The 21412-nt window shown below is 55.3% G+C and overlaps 1 protein-coding gene across 1 annotated transcript in view; it reads left to right on the top strand.

The window, feature by feature from the left end:
• Nucleotides 1–21412, top strand: part of GLIS1 (GLIS family zinc finger 1) — a 291490-nt gene that overhangs the window by 254412 nt on the left and 15666 nt on the right. The window contains exon 4 of the mRNA XM_075556390.1: nt 18627–18788. Within this exon, the coding sequence (XP_075412505.1) occupies nt 18627–18788 (162 nt within the window). The remainder of the gene's footprint in view (nt 1–18626; nt 18789–21412) is intronic.

Genomic DNA, 21412 nt, shown 5'->3' with positions numbered 1-21412 from the left:
TTTAACACGATTCACCTCTGAGCCCTTATCTCCTGTATTCTCCCCTGCCTTCACTGCCTCCGTCATGTTTTACCAACTGCCGCCTTACTGTCTCTTCCCCTCCCCTTCACCAGATTAGTGTACGTCCACCCACTAGCCAGTCATTACTGCCCCTTCCCCTCCATGCCTGGCCACCATCCCAGAATGGTTCCTTTCATGAGAAGCCTTTGCTTGATGTTGTGCAGTTGTAGTCTAAGAATATGTCCTTTCGTGATTGACTGATTTTGTCAGTACCATGTTCTCCGCATTCTCCTGCAGTGTGGAGTGCTTCACGGAGTAATCATTACTCTTGAGTGTAGGGCAGCAGTACTTCCTTCACTGTATTTCATGGACCCATCATTACTCTTGAGTGTAAGGCAGCAGTACTTCCTTCACTGTATTTCATGGACCCATCATTACTCTTGAGTGTAAGGCAGCTGTACTTCCTTCACTGTGCTTCACGGAGTAATCATCACTCTGGAGCGTTGGGCAGCAGTACTTCCTTCACCATGTGAGCGCCATTGTTTTGTGTCCATCTCCCGTGGCAGCCATCTGAGCAGTTCCTCTCTGCTGTGTGAGCTGTGCTGCAGTGGATAGGGTGCACCTCTGTCTAACTGTGTCGTGGCTCTTGTTTCTCTAGGACATGCACCCAGTAGAGGGACTCCTGGGTCGCGTGGCATTTCCTTTACAGCTTCTTAAGGCAGCACTACGTATTTCCCATGGTGGCTGTCCTGTTTCACAGCCCACCAGCAGTGCATGAGGGATGACTGTCATTGCACTGTGGGATGGCTGGCCAACCTGGCTTGGCTCCCGGGAAGGGCGCGACAGGGAAATAGAATGTGTCAGGCCCAGCCTGAGTCTGGTTCACTACCTTTGTGTTCTAGATTGTAGCCTCCTTCCAAGAATGATGGAAACTCGTTGTGTTGCAGCTAGCTAATGCACTTCATGGTGTCGGCCTTTCTAGTCCCAGCCTTGAACGAGCCTGCAGGGTACCCAGCAGCATGTCTGTGAGGGACTCTGTGTGTTGGGAGATTCCCTGCCTGCACCTGTGTCAGAGATGCACGAGTGGGCAGTGGGAAGGGAGCCAGTGCTAGGACCCTGGGTTTGAGGGCCAGTCCTGCACTGACCCTGGAGACTGTGGTGCCTCAGGGTGGACCCACTATTGCTTACCAGCAAGCCCACATGAGTCTGCAGCTGTTAGCTGCTACTGCTCTTCTAGGTGGGAGGAGGAGTGGGGCCTAGGGGCCGAAGGTCAGTTGGACACTGGCTGGAAATCTGGGGACCTTGCTTCCTCTCTTGACATCTTCATTGACTTGCTGGACTTTGGGTCAAGCATCTCCTTCCCCATCTGTAACATGGACAGATTCTTGTAAAGTCCCCTCAACCCAGATCTTCCGTAGTTTTTTAAAAGCCTGTTTCCATAGACAGAGGAATGGATACACAGAGACCAACACCTATGATGCTTAGTCCCCTTGGGGGTTGAGACAGAGGGAAGGGCAGCACTGGGGCACCCAATCCAGCCTGGCCCCAACCCATCAGGGGAATCAAGGACCCTCCCTGGAAGAGGTGGCATTTAGCTGAAGCCTGCCGCCTGAGCAGGGCTTTGCCAGGTGCAGTGGAGGTGTCAACACATGCGTGACAGCAGCTGAGTGACGTCACCCGGCGCGGGGCGGCCCAGTGAGTCCCTGGAGGCATGTGTCGGACTAAACACACGGCTGTCCTCATCAAGTGCATCATCCCCAGCCCTCTGGACGGTCGCTCGGTGGTCAACCAAGTCACCGTCCTCCTCAATTGTAAATCGCCTCCAGGGTCCTAGTGTTGCCGGATGAGGAAACTGAGCTCAGGGGAAGCCATTGCCTGCTCACAGGGGAAGGAGCAAGGACTGGGCCAGGACTGGGCCCCAGGGTGGGAGGCTCCCAAGTTCAGTGGCCCTACAAGGACTTGTTCACCCAAAGTCACACGCAGCACTCAGTGGAGGCCCAGCATCCATCCTAGGTCTCTTGGTGAGCCTATTGCACATTACAGCAAAGCAGAATAGTATGAAATATAAAGACATTTAAAAAACAAACCCAAACTCACTGCCATGGAGTTGATGCTGACTCACAGTGACCCCATAGGACAGGGTGGAGCGGCCCTTGTGTGTTTCTGAGATGGTCACTCTCTACAGGAGTGGAAAGCCCTGTCTCTCTCCCATAACGCATTAGTGTAATGTGAAAAGCAGTAGGGTTTGAAAGATAAACAAAACAGAAAAGGTCACCTCCAGCAGCCTCGTTCAGAACATGTGGAGAGCAATGTTCCCAGGATCTTTTCTGTCCCCGTGTCATTCGACTCTGGAATAGGATGCAATCCTATGAATGTCACACATGGTTCTGGCCGCAGCAGGGAGTCAGCTGCATGAGGGAATCAATGCACAGTGAAGGGTCAAGCCTACAGGTTCATCAATCCTGGGATTTACGTACTACAAACTAGGAAAACAGAACAAAGATCCAAGAGGATCACTCCCAATGACAAAAAGGTTTATCTGAGATAAACCCCAATAGAAACGAACAGAAGCAAAAAAAAAAAAATAAAGTACAGAAAATGTTGAAAACCAGATCAGGTCCAGCGTGTCTCAGAGGGGGATCAAATGACAGGTTTTAACCGTTCCAATCAGGCTTATCACTTTGACCTCCTATCATCATCTCTCCCATCCACTCTGTTTGGTAACCACTTTCCTCCCCTCCCTCAATTATGGAGAGAGGGAGATCACCGGAGGCTTAGTCCCTGGGTAGATCCCACAAATGTGCCTTGGGCTCCCACTGTCATCCACAGCCTTCTAAAACCAGAATTTCACAACTTAGGATCTGTTACTATTCCCTCCCTCAGCTCCGGATTATATCATTGACAATCCTGGATGTTGGTGTGCTTCTTCCATGTGGACTTAGTTGATTGACATCTCACTTAAATGGCTGCTTGTTTGGAAACATGGAGGCTGCAACACTTCATGGGAGCAGAAAGCCTCATCCTTTTCCCCAAGGGGCGGCTGGTGGGTTCCAACTGCTGACCTTGCTGTCAGAAGCCTGGTGCATAGCCCACTATGCCACAGAGGGATGAACTTCTGAGAACCCAAGTGGTTGGTGTACCTGGAGCCTGGCATAGGAAGAAGGGCCTGAAGAAGCCAGCTAGAGCTAGGGGGGCCAGGGTCAGACTGTGGGAGGCTGGGGACTGCTGGCTACGGGGCTTGGGTTGTGTCCCGAGGGTGACAGGCACCACCGCTGGTCTTGAACAGGGATGAGCGTGGGCTTTCAATTTGAGAATCTCTCTGGCTGTGGGGTAGATGATGGATCAGGGGAGCAGTGGCCGGGGTGGAGGCAGGAGGCCATGGGGGGTGTGGGGGGTGTGTGACAGCATGGCACTGGAACTGGCGTCGCCCTGGGCCCCAAGCCCCACTGGGCTCTGGGCTTCGGAGTCATCTCTCAGTCTGAGGCCCCTGCTGGCAGCCACCACGGCCCTGCCTGGGCCCAAGTGCAAAGTGGTGATTTATTTTCTGTAAATTATTGGTGCCCGGGTCCTAGCTGAGCAGCTCAGCACAATGGCATCCTTCTCCTTTTGTCTTCCTTGACTTTAGAAGCCAAAGCTAAATTTTTTAATTTTACATGATTTCTGACATCACACTAATGAGCTCCAGGCGCGCCCCTGAGTCTAGCAGTGCTGCCCGGCTGAGCCAGGCATCTCTGTGGGCATGCTCCCAGGACATCCTCCTGCCACGCCCTGGAGGGTCCACCACGTCCCTTATGTGGAGGGCGTCTCCTTAAGGACCCTTCAAGACACTTTCCAGGCAGATATCCATTTGGGGGAGAGTCCCCCAAATGATGCCTCTTGCTCTCTGGTGGGGGGACGACGGGGTCTGTGGTCCATGAGAGCAGAGCGGGCTGCCTGGCCCAGCACTAGGCACCTTCCCGTCCAGACCCCAGATGTAGGTGAGGACTGGGCCACCGCCAGACCCTGCCAGAGCCTGCCCACCTTTGCTGCAATGACCAGCTGGAGAATTTGTGTTTGGGCCAAACAAATGCCCTCCAGAACCTGCCCACCGGCACCGGGGCTGATCTGGCTAGTATGACAATTCCCCTGCGGTTTCGAACTGCTGGCCTTGGCTTAGCCACCCAGCAGGTCCCCTGAGACCCGCCAGGGCTCCTGTGGTCCAGGCTTGGGGGTCGTGTGGGAACACTCGGTCCTTTGTTTACCGTGAGTTCTTTCCTGTGACGCCTGCTTGTTAACGAATCTCCCTTGGAAGAAGCCCACAGACCGTGCCTGCGGGCAGCGTGGCCACGCTTCATCTTACCCTCTGGACGTGTGCCAGGGGAGACGGATCCCTGGAGAAGGGCACCACGCTTGGCAGAGCAGAGGGGCAGGGGCAGGAGGAACGCCCGTCGGTGGATGGACACAGTGGCCGCAGCGGTGGGCTCAGACATAAGGACCGATGTGAGGACGGGCAGTTCCTTCTGTCGTCCAGAGGGTCGCTGAGAGTCGAACTGGACACAACAGCCCCTGGCAAAGAACGGCAGCGAGGCCTGCTCGAGTCGCCGCGAGCTCTGCTTTCATCCACTGCAGTGCCGCACAGGGACCAGGGCTCTGGCCCCAGATGGCGAGTGATGAAGTGGAGTAATTGGCGGGTGAATGAATGAATTTGCAGGCTGCTAGAGCCGTGCCATCAGTCAGGCCAAGCCTTCAGACCCTGTGCCCAGGCTGCCTTCCCAGCAAGAGGAGTCCTGGCCTCTGTCTCGTCTCAGATGCCCTGCTCTCTGTTGCCTGGGTCTCAGCGTCTCTGTCTACACAGGGGCCTGGGGGTGGGTGGTGGGGAATAGCCTGCTCTCCAGCCAGGTCTGACTTCACGACCCTGAGGGGAGGGGGTACTGTGCAGTGAGACCCCAGGGTGGGAGCATCTGACTTCCTCGCGTGCCCGTTAATGTTCTGTAACGTCGCCCCACCTCCCCCCACAACTTTGAAATGACGGGACACCCCTGTCACCACAACAGTCTCCATCTCACACGTCTCCTGCACTCGCTGCACACACGGGCTCTCAATCCCCTTGGAGACTTCCAGTCTTTCCTTACACGAACCGCACACTGCCCTCAAGGGGATTCCGACTCATGGCACCTCTTTAAGACCGGGCAGAGCTGCCCCAGGGTTTCTGAGGCGCCCACTGCCCTCTCTGGCCAGAAGCAAAGGGCTTCATTTTTCTCCTGCAGAGCAGATAGCGGGTTGACACCCCTCCCCCCACCCCATGTTTCGGTTAAGAGCCTAACACTGAGCCCACTGCAGGGCTCCTATGTTACACTGGTCCCCCCGCCCCTCTACTGCCCCAGTCCACAGCTGACCTATCAATACAGGGCTTCCGAGGCTGTACAGAGAGCCCGGGCAGCGCGGTGGTCACACACTGGACTGCTAACTGCAAGGACAGCAGTTTGAAACCACCAGCAGCTCCTTGGGAAAGGACGAGGCTGTCTACTCCCGTAGAGTCACAGTCACAGCAACGACCAGGGAGGTTCTGCCCTGCCCTGGGGGTCGCAATGGATGACGGTGAATGTGCGGGTGGGTGTTTGGCGTGATTGGGCTTTGAGTTTTGAGGCTGCGCAGAAGCTCGCTTCATGAACTGAAGTCCAGCCAAAGACAGCCGTGTGCGCTCGTTCCCACTGACCCCAGATGGGCCTCCTTACTACCCCGGGACCGCCCTGTCCTTCCTCAGAGTGTCTGCAAACTCAGAATCCCAGGCAAGTGAGGTGAGCTACTCTTGCTCTGGAAGTGGAGGGGAGGCAGGTGCCCAGGCCTGAGTCACTCCAAAAGGCTCTACGCCCAGTAGGTGGCCTTCCAAATGGGCAGGTGGGGAACCTGAACTAGGAATTCGGAGGCCTGAGGCCAAAGCTGGGGAGGTGGGGGTAGGGAGCCAACCCAGGGCAGGGCTGTGGCCGTCCCAGGCCACCCCACACCCTCTCGCCGGTGGGCTCTGTTTGAGGCTACCCCCAGCCCAGGCCTTTCCCCTCAGAGCCACCGGCTGTATCTTGGAAGAAAGAATTACGGGCTCAGAAACCCCAGGGGTGGAGGTTGTGGAGGCTCTCTGCAGTCCTTCAAACTGCTGACCTGGTGGTTAGCAGCCCAGCACGGATGGACCTGCTGCCTTCCTGGGGCTCCCATCAAGGAGAGTTGGAGATGCTCTTTATGTTCCGGCGCTAGCTGTGTGGGTGCCTAGCCCACGGTAATTCTCACAGCACAGTCTCGGACAGGCGGAAGGAGACACGCCCGAGGCTGCTTAAGCTCCCCACTGTCAGTTTTCAAAGCCCTCCACCCTTTCTCCTCCCCTCTCTGCCTTTAGCCAACTTTCTCCTTTAAAACTGACCCAAAAGAGCTCTGCAAAGACCAGGCCCAGTGTTGACCACGGCAGTCCCTTCACCATGCAGTCTGTCTGTCCTCCCTCTCCCACCCACTGGGACATGGCGGAGCAGGTAGGGAGGTGCCCTGCGGCACAGGTCTGTCTCAGGTCTGTCTCCTGGTCGCTGCCTTCTCCTCTGGCCACAGTGGAGCGCGTGTTTGTGGGCGTGTCCTGGCTTTAGTGCTCCTCCCTTCATTGGCACTAGACAGTGCACACACAGAACTGGTTTCCTGGGTCGGGGTGGTCACCCGCCCTCCTGCCGGCCCTCACTGAGCGCCCACCAGCCTCTGGGTTCCTGCGGTGGTGGGAGAGGACAGTGTGCCCATCACAGACACAGGGAGCCCCTTGGCAGGTACGTGGTGGTGACTGCGCAGCACTGGTGGTGACAGGGAGACACTGAGACAGGTCATCCCACCCCGGCCTGTTTCTACCCCTGGTCCCAGGTGACGGGCTCCAACCTAGTTTTGGAGTGCTGGGTCTCTGCAGGAAGTGATCTTGGGAACCATCTGGCCCCCCTCTGAGCAGTCCCAAGGAGCACAGACCCCCAACCCCTCCTTGCACATGCCCAGGGGCTCCCCCTCACGCCGAGCAGAGTCCCACCCTGGAACCCCATCTCCACTGCTACTTCCCCAGGGCTCCCCCAGCCCCATCAGGCCTTGCTCTCGGCTGGCAGCGCACTCCCAGCCTCTCACTGGCTGGTTCTGCACACTACCCACCACTGCCCTTGCCTAGCCCCAGCTGCCCCTCTCACACAGGGTTGGGCAAAGCCTTGGGGTGGGGGAGCCTGAGACTCACCCACCCAGGACTTCAGAGAGGGACTATTTTGTCTTGGATGAGGGGGCTTTGAAAAACATGGAATGAAAAGATAACAAACTTTTCCCACAGACTTTGTAAGGCCTCTCAAACATCTGTGCTTAGCCCTGGCTTTGTCCTGGCTGGGTTTGGGGTAGCCTGGTCCCCTCCCCAGACAAGCCAGACAGGGTAACAATAACATGAATCAGGGGGGGTGGCCGAGCATTGAGAAGCAGCCACCTGTGTGGCCTGGTTTGCACATCCAGGGCACATCCAGCCCCACTGCCCTTCCTGAAAAGGCAGGCCCTGGCAGTCATGTGTCCTCAGGGCAGTGAAGCCCCCAGATGGTGGATCACTTGTCTGAGGTCACACAGTGACCTTTGGTGGAACCTGGACTGGCCATGGGTCTTGAAACTTTATCATGACCCTTCCCCAGTATTTCTTCTTGTAATTAATGGGAGAATGACCCCCAAAGGGACCCTGAGGCTAAAGCAGCCTCTGGGCCGGGGGACTGCCCCTTTTGCAGAGACTCTGCGGCTCACCAGAGTCAGCAAGAGGAGGGACTAAACCAGCCCCAGACTGTTGAGCAGGCCCGGGGCCAGTGTAGCAGAGGGGGGCCATTTTAGCAAGGATGGGGGTCGCGGAGGCTCTCTGTGGTCCTTCCTCCTCCCTGACCAGCATCCGTCAAACCCCACTCTCAAAGATCAGGAGGTGCAGCCATCTGGGGACACAAGCACCCACTCCCGAGTCCCTGCTTGGCTGTGGACACTGGACCTTTGGGTGGTTGTCCTGCTGTGTGTCCAGTCTGCCTCCCTTCCTGGGACGAGCTCCTGCAGGCACTTCCAGCACCAAGCCGGGCCTCGGAGCTGCTGGGGGCTGGGGAGAGCAAGGGTCATTCGGGACAGCCTGAGGCCTGAGCCACGCCCAGGACCGGGAGGACAGGCAGGCAAGTAGACCAGTATTGTGCACAGAACACTCAGCCTAGGCGAGGGGCTGGAGGCAGGGGCTGGGACTTGAGCTTCAGGTGAGGGGAAGGAGTATCAGCCTAGAGGGAGCAGCAGAGTCAAAAGGGTGGCCTGAGGCCTTGTCTAACAGCATGGTGAGTCTTTGCCAAGCCAGGCCAACGCAGCATCTCTGCAGAAGGGCAGTGGGCCTGGCCGTCACACCTTCAGCCTCATTGTCTTCTCCTGGTGGCTGCGTGGAGCCGTGTGTGTGTGTGTGTGTGTGTGTGTGTGTGTGTCAGAGGGCCTGGCTGTGTGTTGGTGGGTTCCGGATGTGGTGTGAGGATATTCGTGGGGGGTGGCTTGCTCTGTGCACACAGGTGACATGTGGGCCCGTTTCTGCTATGCTCTACTGGGAGTGGGAGGGGGAAGTGAGGGGCTCCGGGATCTAGAGGAGTGTGTGTAAGTGAGGGGCTCCGGGATCTAGAGGAGTGTGTGTGTGTGTGTGTATGTGTGTGTGCGTGCGCGCGCGTGCTGGTGCTTGGGGCTCGGTGTATGTGTTGTATACTGCTATGTTAATGTATGTAGACCATTCTGTGCCATCTGCTCTCTGTCAGGCTGTGACCTCTCCTTTCACGTCCCATAGGAGGTCCACCCAAAGCTGAGCACTGGGAGCTCCCTCAGAACTCTGTCCCTTTGGGAACTGGAAGCCTTCATGGAAACAACTCCGTGTCCGGGTCCTCTCACACCCCAAGATGTGTGGCTTGTCTTTGACCTTTGGCCCTTGCTGATAGAACTTCCTCAACTGCTGGGAACCAGGAAGCCACATCCTGTCCAAACCGGGCCTTTCCACTGAAGGGCCTAGCCCCCCGCCTTCAGTGAAGGGAGGGGGTGCCACTAGCACTCACCCCGCCAGTCTGGGAAACTTGTTCCCAAACATAGACACAAGTGGACCAGATCTGGGAATGAGGCTTGAAGCCCCAAGCCAGTATCCCTGCACAAGCCCCCACCTTCCCTCAGCCTGCCAGCCTTTCTAGATTGTTCTGAAGGCCTGCTGAGTTGAGCAGACAGGCTGAGACCCCCCAGACTGACCATCGGGGACAGGAACGGGGCCTGAGCTCTCTGCTTGCCGGCCCGTCTAACTATAACAGGACCTGCACGGTCATGCTCAAGAAGAGCTTGGCTGGGCCCAGGAAATCGTGAGCCTGGCAGCTGCTGTCAGGGTCATAGGCCCTGCCCAGCACCCAACTGCGTCTTCCGTTCATTCGTTTACCCAGATGGTACTACAGGCGCCAGGTTAGACCAGAGCCCCAGAGGACAGAGCCCAGCCCAGTGTCTGCCAACCAGCCCCCGCCCACCCTTCCTTGTTGACTCAACCCGTGGAAAGCCCTCCAGAGGGCAGTCGTCTCAGGGCCTGAGTCCCCACTCCCAGGGCGAGGAGGTAAAGACTGGCCCTCAGCTCCTGGCTGGCTGTCCGCCCGCCACATTATCGGACGCCTTGGAGAACAATCTGGCACTGCCCACTTCTTCCATCGAAGCACTATTTTAAAGTAAATTAAAAGTTTGTACCAAAAAATGAGAAGTTGATCCCTGGATGGCCTGCCAGACTGTTGTAACCCGATATATTTTACCCTCGGACCAGAAATGTGTTTGTTTAGAAGCGAGTCACTGGCAAATGCCAAACCTGGAGGCATTTCCTCCCTGCCCCACCTCCTGTCCTGGCCCCCAAGACCCCCCTCTTCACTCTCTGGGTCCAGATTCTCAGAGTCTGAGAAAGGGGGCCTGCCCTGCCTCCTTGGGCCATGTCGGCTGCAGGGAGGAAGCTGGACGTTCACTGAGCGTCCCCGTTCTGTGGGCCAGTTCTGTGCTGGGCATGTCCTTCCATTGGACTCTAGCAGCCAGTGGCGGTGGCCTGGTTTGCTGTTGTTGGATTTGTGCACGTAGGTTCCACTTCATAGGAACTGGGACCAGCAGAAGGTGACAGTGCCCAGGCCCAAACCATCCTCACAGTTGTCCTGTTTCAGCCACCATCAATCCACCTCCATGAGGGGCTTCCTCTTTTCCGCTGCCCCTCTCCTTGACCAAGCATGATGTCCTTCTCCAGGGACTGGTCTCTCCTGACGACGTGTCCAAAGTACTCGAGACCAGAGAGTCTCCACGTTGGTGTCTCAAGAACCCTGTGGCTCGGCTTCTTCCAAGACAGGGGTGCTTGTTCTTCTGGCTGTCCAGAGGACTTGGAGTATTGTGATCTTGGCCTTTTAGAGAGGGGAACATGGGGCGCAGGGATGGGCATGGTGGGCGAGGCTCCGTGCGAGGCACTCACTCAGCAGTGGGCTTTCCTCTTTAGTTTGCAGCCTCTGACCCCTGACACGTGAAACAGGCCCTCCATCCAACCCCCGGGGCCAGAGGGACAGTCTCCCCCAGCCCACTGTGTGCCAGGCACCACCCGTAGGCTTCCTTCAGGGTCCCCCGCCCCTCGTAGACAGAAGAGAGCAAGCTAGAGGAGGGCTGTCCTGTCTGCCCTAAGGCCTCTCAGCTGGGCAACTGAGCCCGGGGCCCAGCTGGTCTTGGGTGTCCATCTTCCTCCTCCCCTGCCCCCAGCGCTCGAGGGTCCTCGGGTCTGGCCTAGAGGGGAAGATGCGGCCCCTCCCCAGCTCCTCCTCCGTTCCGCCCCCCTGCCTCCCATCTTTCATCTCCCGCCCTCAGTTCTGTAAGCTGCGCGCAGTGGTAATGGATTGCAGTGGACTTTTTCAATTAAGGTCTGATTTTTCCCCCTGCCTGTTCCTAGGAAACGCCAGATGGTCTGGGGCTTCACGGTTCTCGGGGTATTTTCCCCGGATTTTCCTCTTCTTTGGTCACATGCCCCACATGTGGGGACGGGGCCTTTCCAGGCTCTGTGCTGTACATCAGGGCACTCCCTTCTCCGAGCTTCGGCCGTCCCTTCCCTGCGATGGCACCCACTGGGGCAGGAACCTGTGCTGTGCACCTGGTGGGAAGTCACAGTGACTAGGTCAGGGTTGGGTGCTGCTGGGGGTGGGGTGGGCTGAGTAGGCAGACAGAGTGGTTAGGGGTCCACAGAGATGGACTGGCCGACAGACCCAGCCAACCTCAGGCCCCAGCTCTGCTCACCACCCGTGTGACCCAGATTAGCTCTGGGCTCAGATTCCTGCTCAGGAGTGGCTGTCACAGAGAAAGCATCAAGGACAGCACCCATATCCCCAGTATCCAGCCCCACCCACGGGAGCCCCCTCACCTCATTATTATCTTATGAGGTACACACACATTCACATAAATATCTAGGTAACAGAAGCTGTCGCATGTCCACAGCTTTGCAGGAACATATAGAGCAAGAACGTGCGTTACAGTTTTCATTTGTGACCATCACATAGAACTGTTCCTGGACTGTTTTCATCACACATCACACAAGCTCGGTGTCCCCTAAGCAGTGTGCCTTCCACTCCCTGCCTCTCCCACTCCTAGAGCCGCGAATGCACGTGCCTCACGTTCCGTATCAGTGAGATCATATGATGCTTGTCCTTTAGAGACCGGTTTATTTCACTCAGCCTAATGCTATAAGGTCGGTGGTTCAAACCCACCGGGGTAACTCCTTGGGAGAAAGAGGAGGCTATCAGCTCCTGTAAAATTTATTGTCAGAATTTGTATATAAACTCTCGGTAAGTCAGAGTCGACTCCGTGACGGTGGTTTTTGTTTCTGTCTTGTCTTGTTTTTTTGTTTGTTTAAAGTTGCCTCTTTGTTGTCGCTGATGTCACTGTTAGATGCCATCATGTGAGTTCCAACACATTGCTGCCCTGTGTCCAACAGAACAAAGCGCTGCCCGGTCCTGTGCCACCCTCACCATTGTTGTTGTGTTTGGGCCCATTGTTGAAGCCCCTGGGTTGATCCATGTCCCTGAGAATTTCCTCTTTTCCTTGGCTTTACCAAACATGAGGTCTTTCTCTGGTTCCTCTGAAAACCTGTCCAGAGCTCAGGAGACAAAGCCCCGCAGGCTTCACTTGGAAGGAGCGCTGGTTGTGTTCTCCTAAGAAAGACCAGTCTGTTCTTCTGGCAGGGTCCACGGTAGTGCCAACGCCGTCCCTCAAATGCATCCGCCATCTTCCTTATTCATTGTTCAGCTACACCTTCCCTCCATCTGTGACAATACTGCCCGCTGTTCTGACTGTGGGGGTTGGTTTTCTTTGCGTAATGCGCACAGCAGACTGCAGTCTTGGATCCCTATCAACAAGAGCCTCAGGCCCCGCTGCCATTCAGCAAGGAGACTGTTCCTCTGCATATCTAAGGTTGTTAAAGATCTTTCCTCCATCTTGATGCCAGTTCTTCTTCCTAGAGCCCAGCGTTTCTGATGATTTGCAGACAGGTCGAATAAGAATGGTGAAAGATTGCAAACCCAACACACACTTTTCATGATTTTTGAGCCATGCAAATTTCCATTTTCTGTTAGAATGGTGTCTGTTGTCTATGTACACGGTCCTCATGAGCACGATTCTGGAAATCCCATTCTTCTCAATGTTACCCAATGTGATGTCAAATGCCTTTGGATATCAATAATACATTTAAGTAGACATCTTTCCGATATCTTCTATTTTCATGAAGATCCATCTGACATCAGCAATGATATCCTTTGAGCTACATCTTCTTCTGGATCCAGTTTAGGTTTCTGTCATCTTTCTGTCAGTGTACTGCTGCAACCAGGTTTGAGTGAGCTTCAGCAAAAATTCACTTGTATTTAACAATAGCCATATCATTTAGTATTGTGTTCATTCTGTTGGGTAACCTTTCTCTGGGATGGGCACAGATCTGGATCTCTTGAAGCCAGTTAGCCAGTTAATGGTCTTCCACATTTCTTAGCATAGACTAGTGCTTCCGGTGCTTCATCAGCTTGTGAAGACATTTTAAATGTTGAATAAAACATGGAAACATTGGTCTCCCATGAATTCCTGGAGCATAGGTTTTCACTAATGCCTTTAATGCAGCTTGAACTTCTTCCTTCAATACCAGCCCTTCTTGATCCTACGTCACCTCCTGAAATAGTTGACCAATCCTCTGTGGTGCAGTGACTGTGTAATCCTTCCATCTTCTTTCTTTTGATGCTTCCTACATATTATTCCATTTTTTTCCATAAAATCCTTCAATATTACAACTCCAAGCTTGAGTTGTTTTGCTTCAGTTCTTTTTACTTGAGAAATGCTTCACGCCTTGTTCCTGTTTGGCCTTCTAAGCCCAGGTCTGTGCACATTTCATTGAACGTTTCTGTTCTGCTCTTTTACTTCATCATTCCTTCCCTTAGCTTTAGTTACTCGACATCCAGGAGCAGATTTCGGTCTCTTCTGACAGCCACGTTGGTCTTTTCTTTCTTTCCTGTCCGTTTAATGACCTCTTGCTTTCTTCATGCACGACATTTTTAATGTCATCCCACAGGTCGCCACGTCTTCTGTCACTAGCGTTCAATATGTCAAATCTATTCTTGAAAAAAACAAGGAGTCAAGAGCCAGACTACTATACGTGAGCATATAACGTCTTTGGATATATTTTGATATTTGTACACTTAGAGGCTTAGTGCTCCTCACTAAGAATCAGGAAGAAAACGTCATGCATAGAAGCAGAGCATGGTCAGACAGGGCCAGAAGATGAGCCCCTCTGGTTCTTCATAAGAATGAAGATGAGCCCTTCATTCTGCATAAGAATGTAGTAGAGTCAACCAGGATTGTGGGATAGTCTGTAGGAGCCAAGCCTTCAGGACTTTAATTTTCTGACGGGGCACAACTCAAATGGAGAAGACAGAGCTGCAAACCTCAGCTTCTAGTCAGAGCTGAAAATGTACGAAGTATAAATCTCAGAAAATTGTAAGTTGTCAAAAAAGAAGTGCAATGCATAAAGATATTATATTCTCAATGTTAGCGAGCTGAAATGAACTCACATTGGCCAGCTGGAATCAGAAAAGTATATGGTTCACTAGACTGGGAATGACAGACTCCAGAGAAATGGTGTTGCATTCATTGCCAAAAAAGACATTTTAAGATCTGTGTTGAAGTACAGTGCTGTCTATGGGAGGATAATGTTTATCCACAGACAAGGAAGTCCAACCAATATAACTATTGTTCAAGTTTATACACCAACCACTAAAGCTAGGGATGCAGGAATTGAATCGTTCTACCAACATCTTCAGTGTGATATTGCTCAAACATGCAATCAAGATGCATCGATAATTATTGGCAATTGGAATGCAAAAGTTGGAAACAAAGAGGGAGGAACAGTGGTTGGAAAGTATGGGCTTGGTGACAGAAACTAAGGTGGAGCTCACATGATAGAACTTTGCGAGACCAACGACTTCCTCGTAGCAAACCTTGTACAACAACATAAACAGTAACTTTAAATGTGGACCTCTCCAGGTGGGACACACAGAAACCCAGTCCACTACATCTCTGGGAAGAGGTGACGGAGAAGTTCAGTATCAGCAGCTCAAACCAGGCCAGGGGCTGACGGACTAGACTATCAATTGCTTATATGTAAGTTCAGGTTGAAGCTAAAGACAATTAAAGAACGTCCAAGAGACTTGAGTCTGTGCCACCTGAAGTCCAAGAGCATCTCAGGAGCAGATCGGACACAGTGAGCAGAAGGCAGAATGACAGAAGGCCTGGTGAGCTGTGGGAGGGCGTCAAGAACCTCAAACAAGAAGAGAGCAGACTGCAGGAAAGAAGGAAACATCAGCGGCAGAAACATCAGAAGACACTCTGAGACTTGCTCTGACCATAGAGTAGCTAAGGCACGTGGAAGAAAGGATGGCGTCAAAGATCTGAGCAGACGTTTCCAAGGGCAGCTCGAGAAGACTAAGACAAATTTGATACCAAAATGTGTAAATACCTAGAGTGATAGAGCTGAAAAGGACGCCCTGCTCAGCGCACCTGCACCTGGGAGAACTCAAGAGAACACTCAAGCCTTGATTGCAATATTGACAGGTTCTGTGAGCAAAATATGGACTGATCCAGGAGGCATCAAAAGAAGATGGAAAGTATGCGGTCCCAGTACCCAAAAGCACCGGTTGATGGAGGTAGCGTGTGAACGAGAGCCATGGTCCTGAAGGGCAAAGCCCCAGCTGCACAGAAAGCGTTAGTCAGAAAGAAGGCTCCAGGAACTGATGGAATGCTGATGGAAATGGCTCAACACGCTGATGACGCACTGGACACACTCACATATCCAGCTAGGAAATGAGGAAGACGGCTACATGGCCAACTGTCTGGAAGGGATCCACATGTGTGCCCCTTCCAAAGAAAGGTGACCCCGCAGAAGATGCACCTTGTGGGACAGTGTCATTGACATCGGATGCAAGTAAATCTTGCTGCAGCGTATGCAACAACTCTTGCCGCAATACATTGACAGGGGACTGCTGGGGTTCCGGCTGGATTCCAAAGAGGAGGTAGACCCCTGTGACTTACTTATGGAGGCGGGGAGACTTGCAATCGGGCCCAGTAGTAGTGACAACCTCGGGGAGCATGTCTCACCCTCACAACAGCTCTGTGAGCTGGTTACCCTCATCTTCATTTGCAGAGAAGGAAACGGAGCCACAGACAGGGGCACTGACCGAGCACGGCCACCTAGTAGGGCTGTGGTCACTGCTGAGCCAGACGTCGGCCCAGCTTTCTCTGCTTCCCCAACATGGGCCCTGCACCCCTGGGCTATGACACAGCCGGCCATGGGGCAGGGGGGCACCATGAATGCCAGGCTGGGGGCTTTACTGGGAGCTGTGAGATTCGATAAGACTGGGTGGGTTCTGAACGGGAATGGGTAACCTGGTTAGATTTACAGACCCCTCGCACCCCACCCCACCCCCACTCTGCAGGAGGCAATCAATAGACCGGGGACTGAGACCCAGGCAGTTTGCCAGTGGCACCCACAGCATCGGGATTGGTGGAGACCGTGAGCAACATTTCACAGTTAGTGGAACTCAGTTCTACAGACAAGAAAACTGAGGCTCCCAGCGTTGAAACAATTGGAGCTGGGGGCCAGCCAGTGACTGGAGGGGCCAGGGCCCAAGCATGGCTTCTTGTCTGTCACCCCTGCATCCATGTGCCCTCCTGGCAACTTGTTCTCCCTGGACCTCAGCTCTGTGTGACCTTGGAGAGAGTGAGATGGGCCTAGGACACAGCCGCAATTGTGTAAGGACCAGGCTGAGCCAAGCCAGGCCCTCAGCAGGTGCTCCCAGTCTTCCCCCTGTGCCTCTGTGCTCTCCATCTGGGCAGGTGTCGGTGGGAAGGACATGGGCCCCCAGGCCCCAGCTCATCTCTGGATGCTGGCTGTGACTGCGCTGCTGCTCTGCTAGGATACCCCCTCCCAACCTGCGTCACCGCAGTGCCCCCATCCACCAGGGCGCCTGGCTCCGCACTTACGGCGCTGCTCTGGGAAGGTCCGCCAGTGGGGTAGAGGGATGAAGCTTGGCCATCCCACCGGGCATCAGTGTATCTTCACATGTGTGTAGGGCAGCCTGGTGGCGCCTAGATGAGGAGCGTGGGCTGGCAGGGGTGAGTGCACCCCCTGCCTTCTAGCCCCACTGCCTCACAGCTCGAACTCTAGTTGGTGCGGTACCTTCTCCAACCCCCAACCCGGAGGGAGGCGAGATGGCAGTGGCTGCGCTGTGAAAATGAGCCCTGGTGGCAAGGTCTACAGTTCGAAACCACCAGCTGCCCCCCCCCCCGGAGAATAACGAGGCTTTCGATTCCCATAAAGAGTTTCCATCTCAGAAACCCACGGGGGCCACTCTACCTGGTCCTGTCGGGCTGCTCTGAGTCAGCATTGAAAATCTGCTCATGCGCCCACAAAGTGCAGAGCTGTGCCCGGGCAGGAAGTCAGCCGGGGAGGGCACGGCTCAAGCAAAGTGCTGGAGGACTCAGAGAGAGGCAGTTTCTCCCATGTGGCTGCCAGGTGACATGTGGGGGGGGGGGGCATGTGCATAGACAGAAGAAATCTCAGGGGCCAAGCTGAAGACCCAGACTTCTAAAAACAGCACGAATTACTCTGCCACAGGGTGGGAAAGGAAGGACTCCCAGCAGGGCCCAGCCTGAGCAAAGGTGCGGGCAGGGCGCCTGGGCCAGCTCAGGCTGGGGTATGCGGCCCCTCCCAGGAGAGGATGATATATGAATCTCCTGTGTCGGGGAGGGGGGCAGCGGGGGCTCTCACAATCACGGAAGAGTCACGCAGCACGCGCGGAGTGATGGCCCCTCCGCTCAGTTATTCACCCTCCCCGCGCCGGCCTGGGAGGAGCAGAGGGGCCAGCTGGAAGCCGAGAGCAAGGCTGCTCTCCAGCCAGAGGCTCCTCTCCACCTCGGCCGGCCAGCTTGGCACCAGGCCATAGCAGGAGGCGCCCCAACAAGACTTCCTGGTGGGTTTGATGCATGGCCGGCCGGAGAGGCGTCTGAAAGTGGGAAGCAGAGCCGCCTCAGACGGCTTGCCTCAGCATGGCTCTTCCTACTCAAGACCGGTCACTCTCACGAGTGTCCACTCCCACCACCCCATCTTTGCCCGGCTCAATGGCCACTGCCTTCCCTGTCTCCTGGCTCAGCCCCACAGTTAAATGACCTTCCTACAGTGCTCACCTGGCCCTGCCCCTCCCCTTCTTAAGGCCCTGCCGTGCCATGTCCAGTCCCCTCCGTGCGGTATGTAAGCCCCACGGGATGACCTCTGACCTCCCTGCCGGTTCTCCCCCCACCTCAAAACACACACACACACACACACACACACACACACACACACACGCCCTCACTCAGCCACACCGGGGTGGAGGCCCCTCTTGGCTTCACAGGCCTGTCAGCCGCCCCATTGGCTTCTTTGGAAATCCGGGTCCTTGTTCAAGACTCAGTAGAGCATGACTTACTGGACTGACAGGCTCATTATTGGCGTACATAGCCAAGGGGAGTGGGTGCGCTCCTCTCTCCACGCTGGTCCTTCTCTGTAGCCCGAGACTGCGTTTCCCTCCCACCATGCCAACCCTCAGGTCTGGCCGTGTCCTGGAGGACAGGACCTGCTCTGGGTTCTCTCTGTGCCATAGCATCACCAGGACAGGGACTGAGGCCAGATGTCCCTCTGAACTGCCTGGCAGGGGCCCTGAGCCTCTGGGCAGAGCAGCGACCAGGACTGTGCTCACAGTCCTCCCAGGCACGGCTGGCCGCGTCAGTCAGCTCACACAGAGAGCAGCAGGGAGTGTCCAGTTGCCCATTGCGACAATTATGGTCCACGTGTGTCAGACCGGAGAGGTGCTCCCTGGGATCTTCGGGGACGCCTTTTTGGAATGGGACTGCCAGGCCTTCCTTCCTCCTGAGCAGACTCCAAATGCATACAGTGCTTGCCTCACAAAGGAAACTCTAAAACCAGACAACTGCTATGGAGTCACACCAGAGGGCAGGGTGGAGTGGTGGGCCCCGCGGGGTCTACCGCTCACCCTCACTAGCCTCTCCTGCAGTTTGAGGGCTGCAGCAAGGCCTTCTCGCGGCTGGAGAACCTCAAGATCCACCTGCGGAGCCACACGGGCGAGAAGCCATACCTGTGCCAGCACCCTGGCTGCCAGAAGGCCTTCAGCAACTCCAGCGACCGCGCCAAGCACCAGCGCACCCATCTCGACACGGTAGGCCCAGGGCGCACATGGGGTCTGAGGGGGAGGGTATGTGTCCATTACCCCCTTGTCCAGTGAGAGGAGCGAGCCGCTGTCCATGAAGAGCTTCTCCAATTCGATGGAGGAGACCGCCTAAGGCCCACTAGCAGCGCCATTGGGCCCGGCAATTTGGGGTGGGGGGTTGCGGGTATGGGGGTGCCTGGTGCACTGTAGGATGTTGAGCAGCATTCCCGGCCTCTGTGCCCTAGGTGCCAGTAGCACCCTGACCGCAGTGCAACAGCCAGACATGTCTCTGGACAGATGTCACAGATGTCACAGAGCCTCAGCCGTCGTAGCAGTCCAGCCCCTGGACCGGCTCTGAGACCCCAGAACGTGGGATTGCCACTCTGTGGGAAAGCTAGGGATCTCATCCTGACCCTGCCACTGGGTCTCTTTTTCCTCAGAGGGGAAGCCCCCACTGTAGGAGGACCCCTGGCCTGACAGAAGAAGAGGCCCAGCCCGGGGTCTGTGCCCCAAAGATGCACCCCCAGCTCCCTGACCCCTACTCACTAACCAAGTGCTGCCCAGCATTTCAGGGTGAGGTGTGAGTCCCAAGGGCCACAGACACCCTCCTGTTAACCCCCACACACCTCCCCACCACCCTGCGCTGGGCCTCAGTTTCCCCCTGCAGATGGGTGGGGGGTTAGTCTTTCCCCTGGCACCTCCTGGCTGCACTCGAGAGGTGTTGCCCAAGTACTGGCGGGCACACACTCTCACTGCTGCAAGGCTGTGGGCCGGGCTCTTGGCCCATGTCCCCCTCTGCCAGGTGGGCCTGGTCCTCAGGGTGGGCTGGGGCTCAGAGGCACAGCTGGCAGAGGATGTGCACCTGCCCACAGGATGGAGCCTGTGACGTGCTCCAGCCCTGGGTTTGGCTGCTGGCTTGGGACAGGCAAAGGGTGTCCTGGGGGCCCCCGGGGCAGCTGGGCTGAGGAATGTTCCACACACGTCAGGCCTGGAAAACAAACTGGAGTGGGTCTTGCCCTCTGCTCTGCAGGCCAGAACGATGGTAGTAGGTTGGAGCTCTGTTTGCGCTTCGACAAAAGCATGTGGATTTGTATCCGAGACCCCAAGGGATGGGGCCTGGGGTCTGGCTCCTGCTTGGGGCCAGAGAGGGCCCTCGAGGGGGGAGCACCTCTGCATGTGTTGGGGCCCAGGAGAGAGAGCGGTGTGCGTGCATGAGGCTGTGATGCTGTGTGTGCATGTATGTGAGGCTGTGTGTATATGTGTCTTTATGTGTGACTCTGTGAGGCTTAATGTGAGTGTGGCAATGTGTAAAGGTCTTTTTTTGTGACTGTATATGAGTGTGTGTGAGGCTGTGACACTGGGTGTGTGACTCTGCAGGTATGTCAGGCTCTGGCACTGTTTGTGAGACTTTGGGTGTGTGACACTGAGTGTGTGTATGTGTGTGAGGCTCTGTGTGTGAGGTTTTATGTGTGACTGTATGTGTGCATGTGTGTGAGGCTCTGTGGGTATGACCCTGTGTGTATATGTGTGTGAAGGTGTGACACTGTGTGACACTGCATATGGAATAGGCTCTATGTGTGCTACTGTGTGTGTAACACTGTGTGTGAGGCTCTGTTGGTGAGTATAGGGGAGTGGTCTCTATATGAGGCTCTGTGGGTGAGTATGGGGAGTGGTCTCTCTGTGAGACTCTGTGTGAGTATGGGGGGTGGTCTCTGTGTGAGGCTCTGTGGGTGAGTATAGGGAGGTGGTCTCTATGTGAGGGTCTGTATGTGAGTATGGGGGGTGGTCTCTGTGGGTGAGTATAGGAGGGTGGTCTCTATATGAGGGTCTGTGGGTGAGTATGGGGGTATCTCTGTGTGAGGCTCTTTGGGTGAGAGTGAGGCTGGGCCCGGGGCAGGTCTGTGCACCTTCCACCCTCCCGTCCCTGGTGTCCCTCAGTGGCTCAGCTCCTCACTGGTCTGTCTCTTTCTTTTTGCTCTCCTCCGTCTCCCTAACCTGGCAACTCTCCGCAGCAGCATCAAGGTATGGCTTCTCTTTCTGCTTCCTCTCCCGCAAGCCCCGGGTAGACCATGAACAGCAATCCTTGGGCCTGAGGTCCACCGGCTGTCCCTCAGCCCCGCTGGGACAGGGCTGCCTTGAGGTTTGGGGCCCATGGGCGTGTGCGGCAGGGACCAGAGGCCCTGGCACTTCAACCCTGCAGTGTCTCTTCCGCTAAGCATCCTCCTCCACTCTGGTAGACCAGTGGTCCTGAGAAGAAGGCCCATCGAAGCCAAACTCCCTGCCCTTGAGTGGAGGCCGACTCATAGTGACCCTGTAGGGCAGGGGAGAACTGCCCCTGTGAGTTTCTGACATGGTAACTCTTTGATTGCTTGATTTTGCCTGAGTTATTCTTTTTACTGTGAATTAAGTGCAGGTTTGCCTTTAAGATCGACTTTGGGTTTAACAGTTTACACCAATGAAACCCTTCAGTGATTTCCCCCACTCCCCGGTCTCTCTTCTTCCTCTGGTGGGCCGCCGTCTGCCACTGCACCCAAGTTCACGCCTGTCTACCAGGCAGTCGCAAAGAAACGCTCTGCCTCTGCTCTGTAGGCTCTTCTTATGAGTAGAATATTTGGAAAAGGGTTGTTTGTAGC

This window comes from Tenrec ecaudatus, chromosome 1 (genome assembly GCF_050624435.1).
Source record: "Tenrec ecaudatus isolate mTenEca1 chromosome 1, mTenEca1.hap1, whole genome shotgun sequence".
Lineage (NCBI taxonomy): Eukaryota > Metazoa > Chordata > Mammalia > Afrosoricida > Tenrecidae > Tenrec > Tenrec ecaudatus.
Note: the sequence above shows the minus strand (reverse complement) of the source record. Positions and strands in the feature narration are given on the sequence as shown.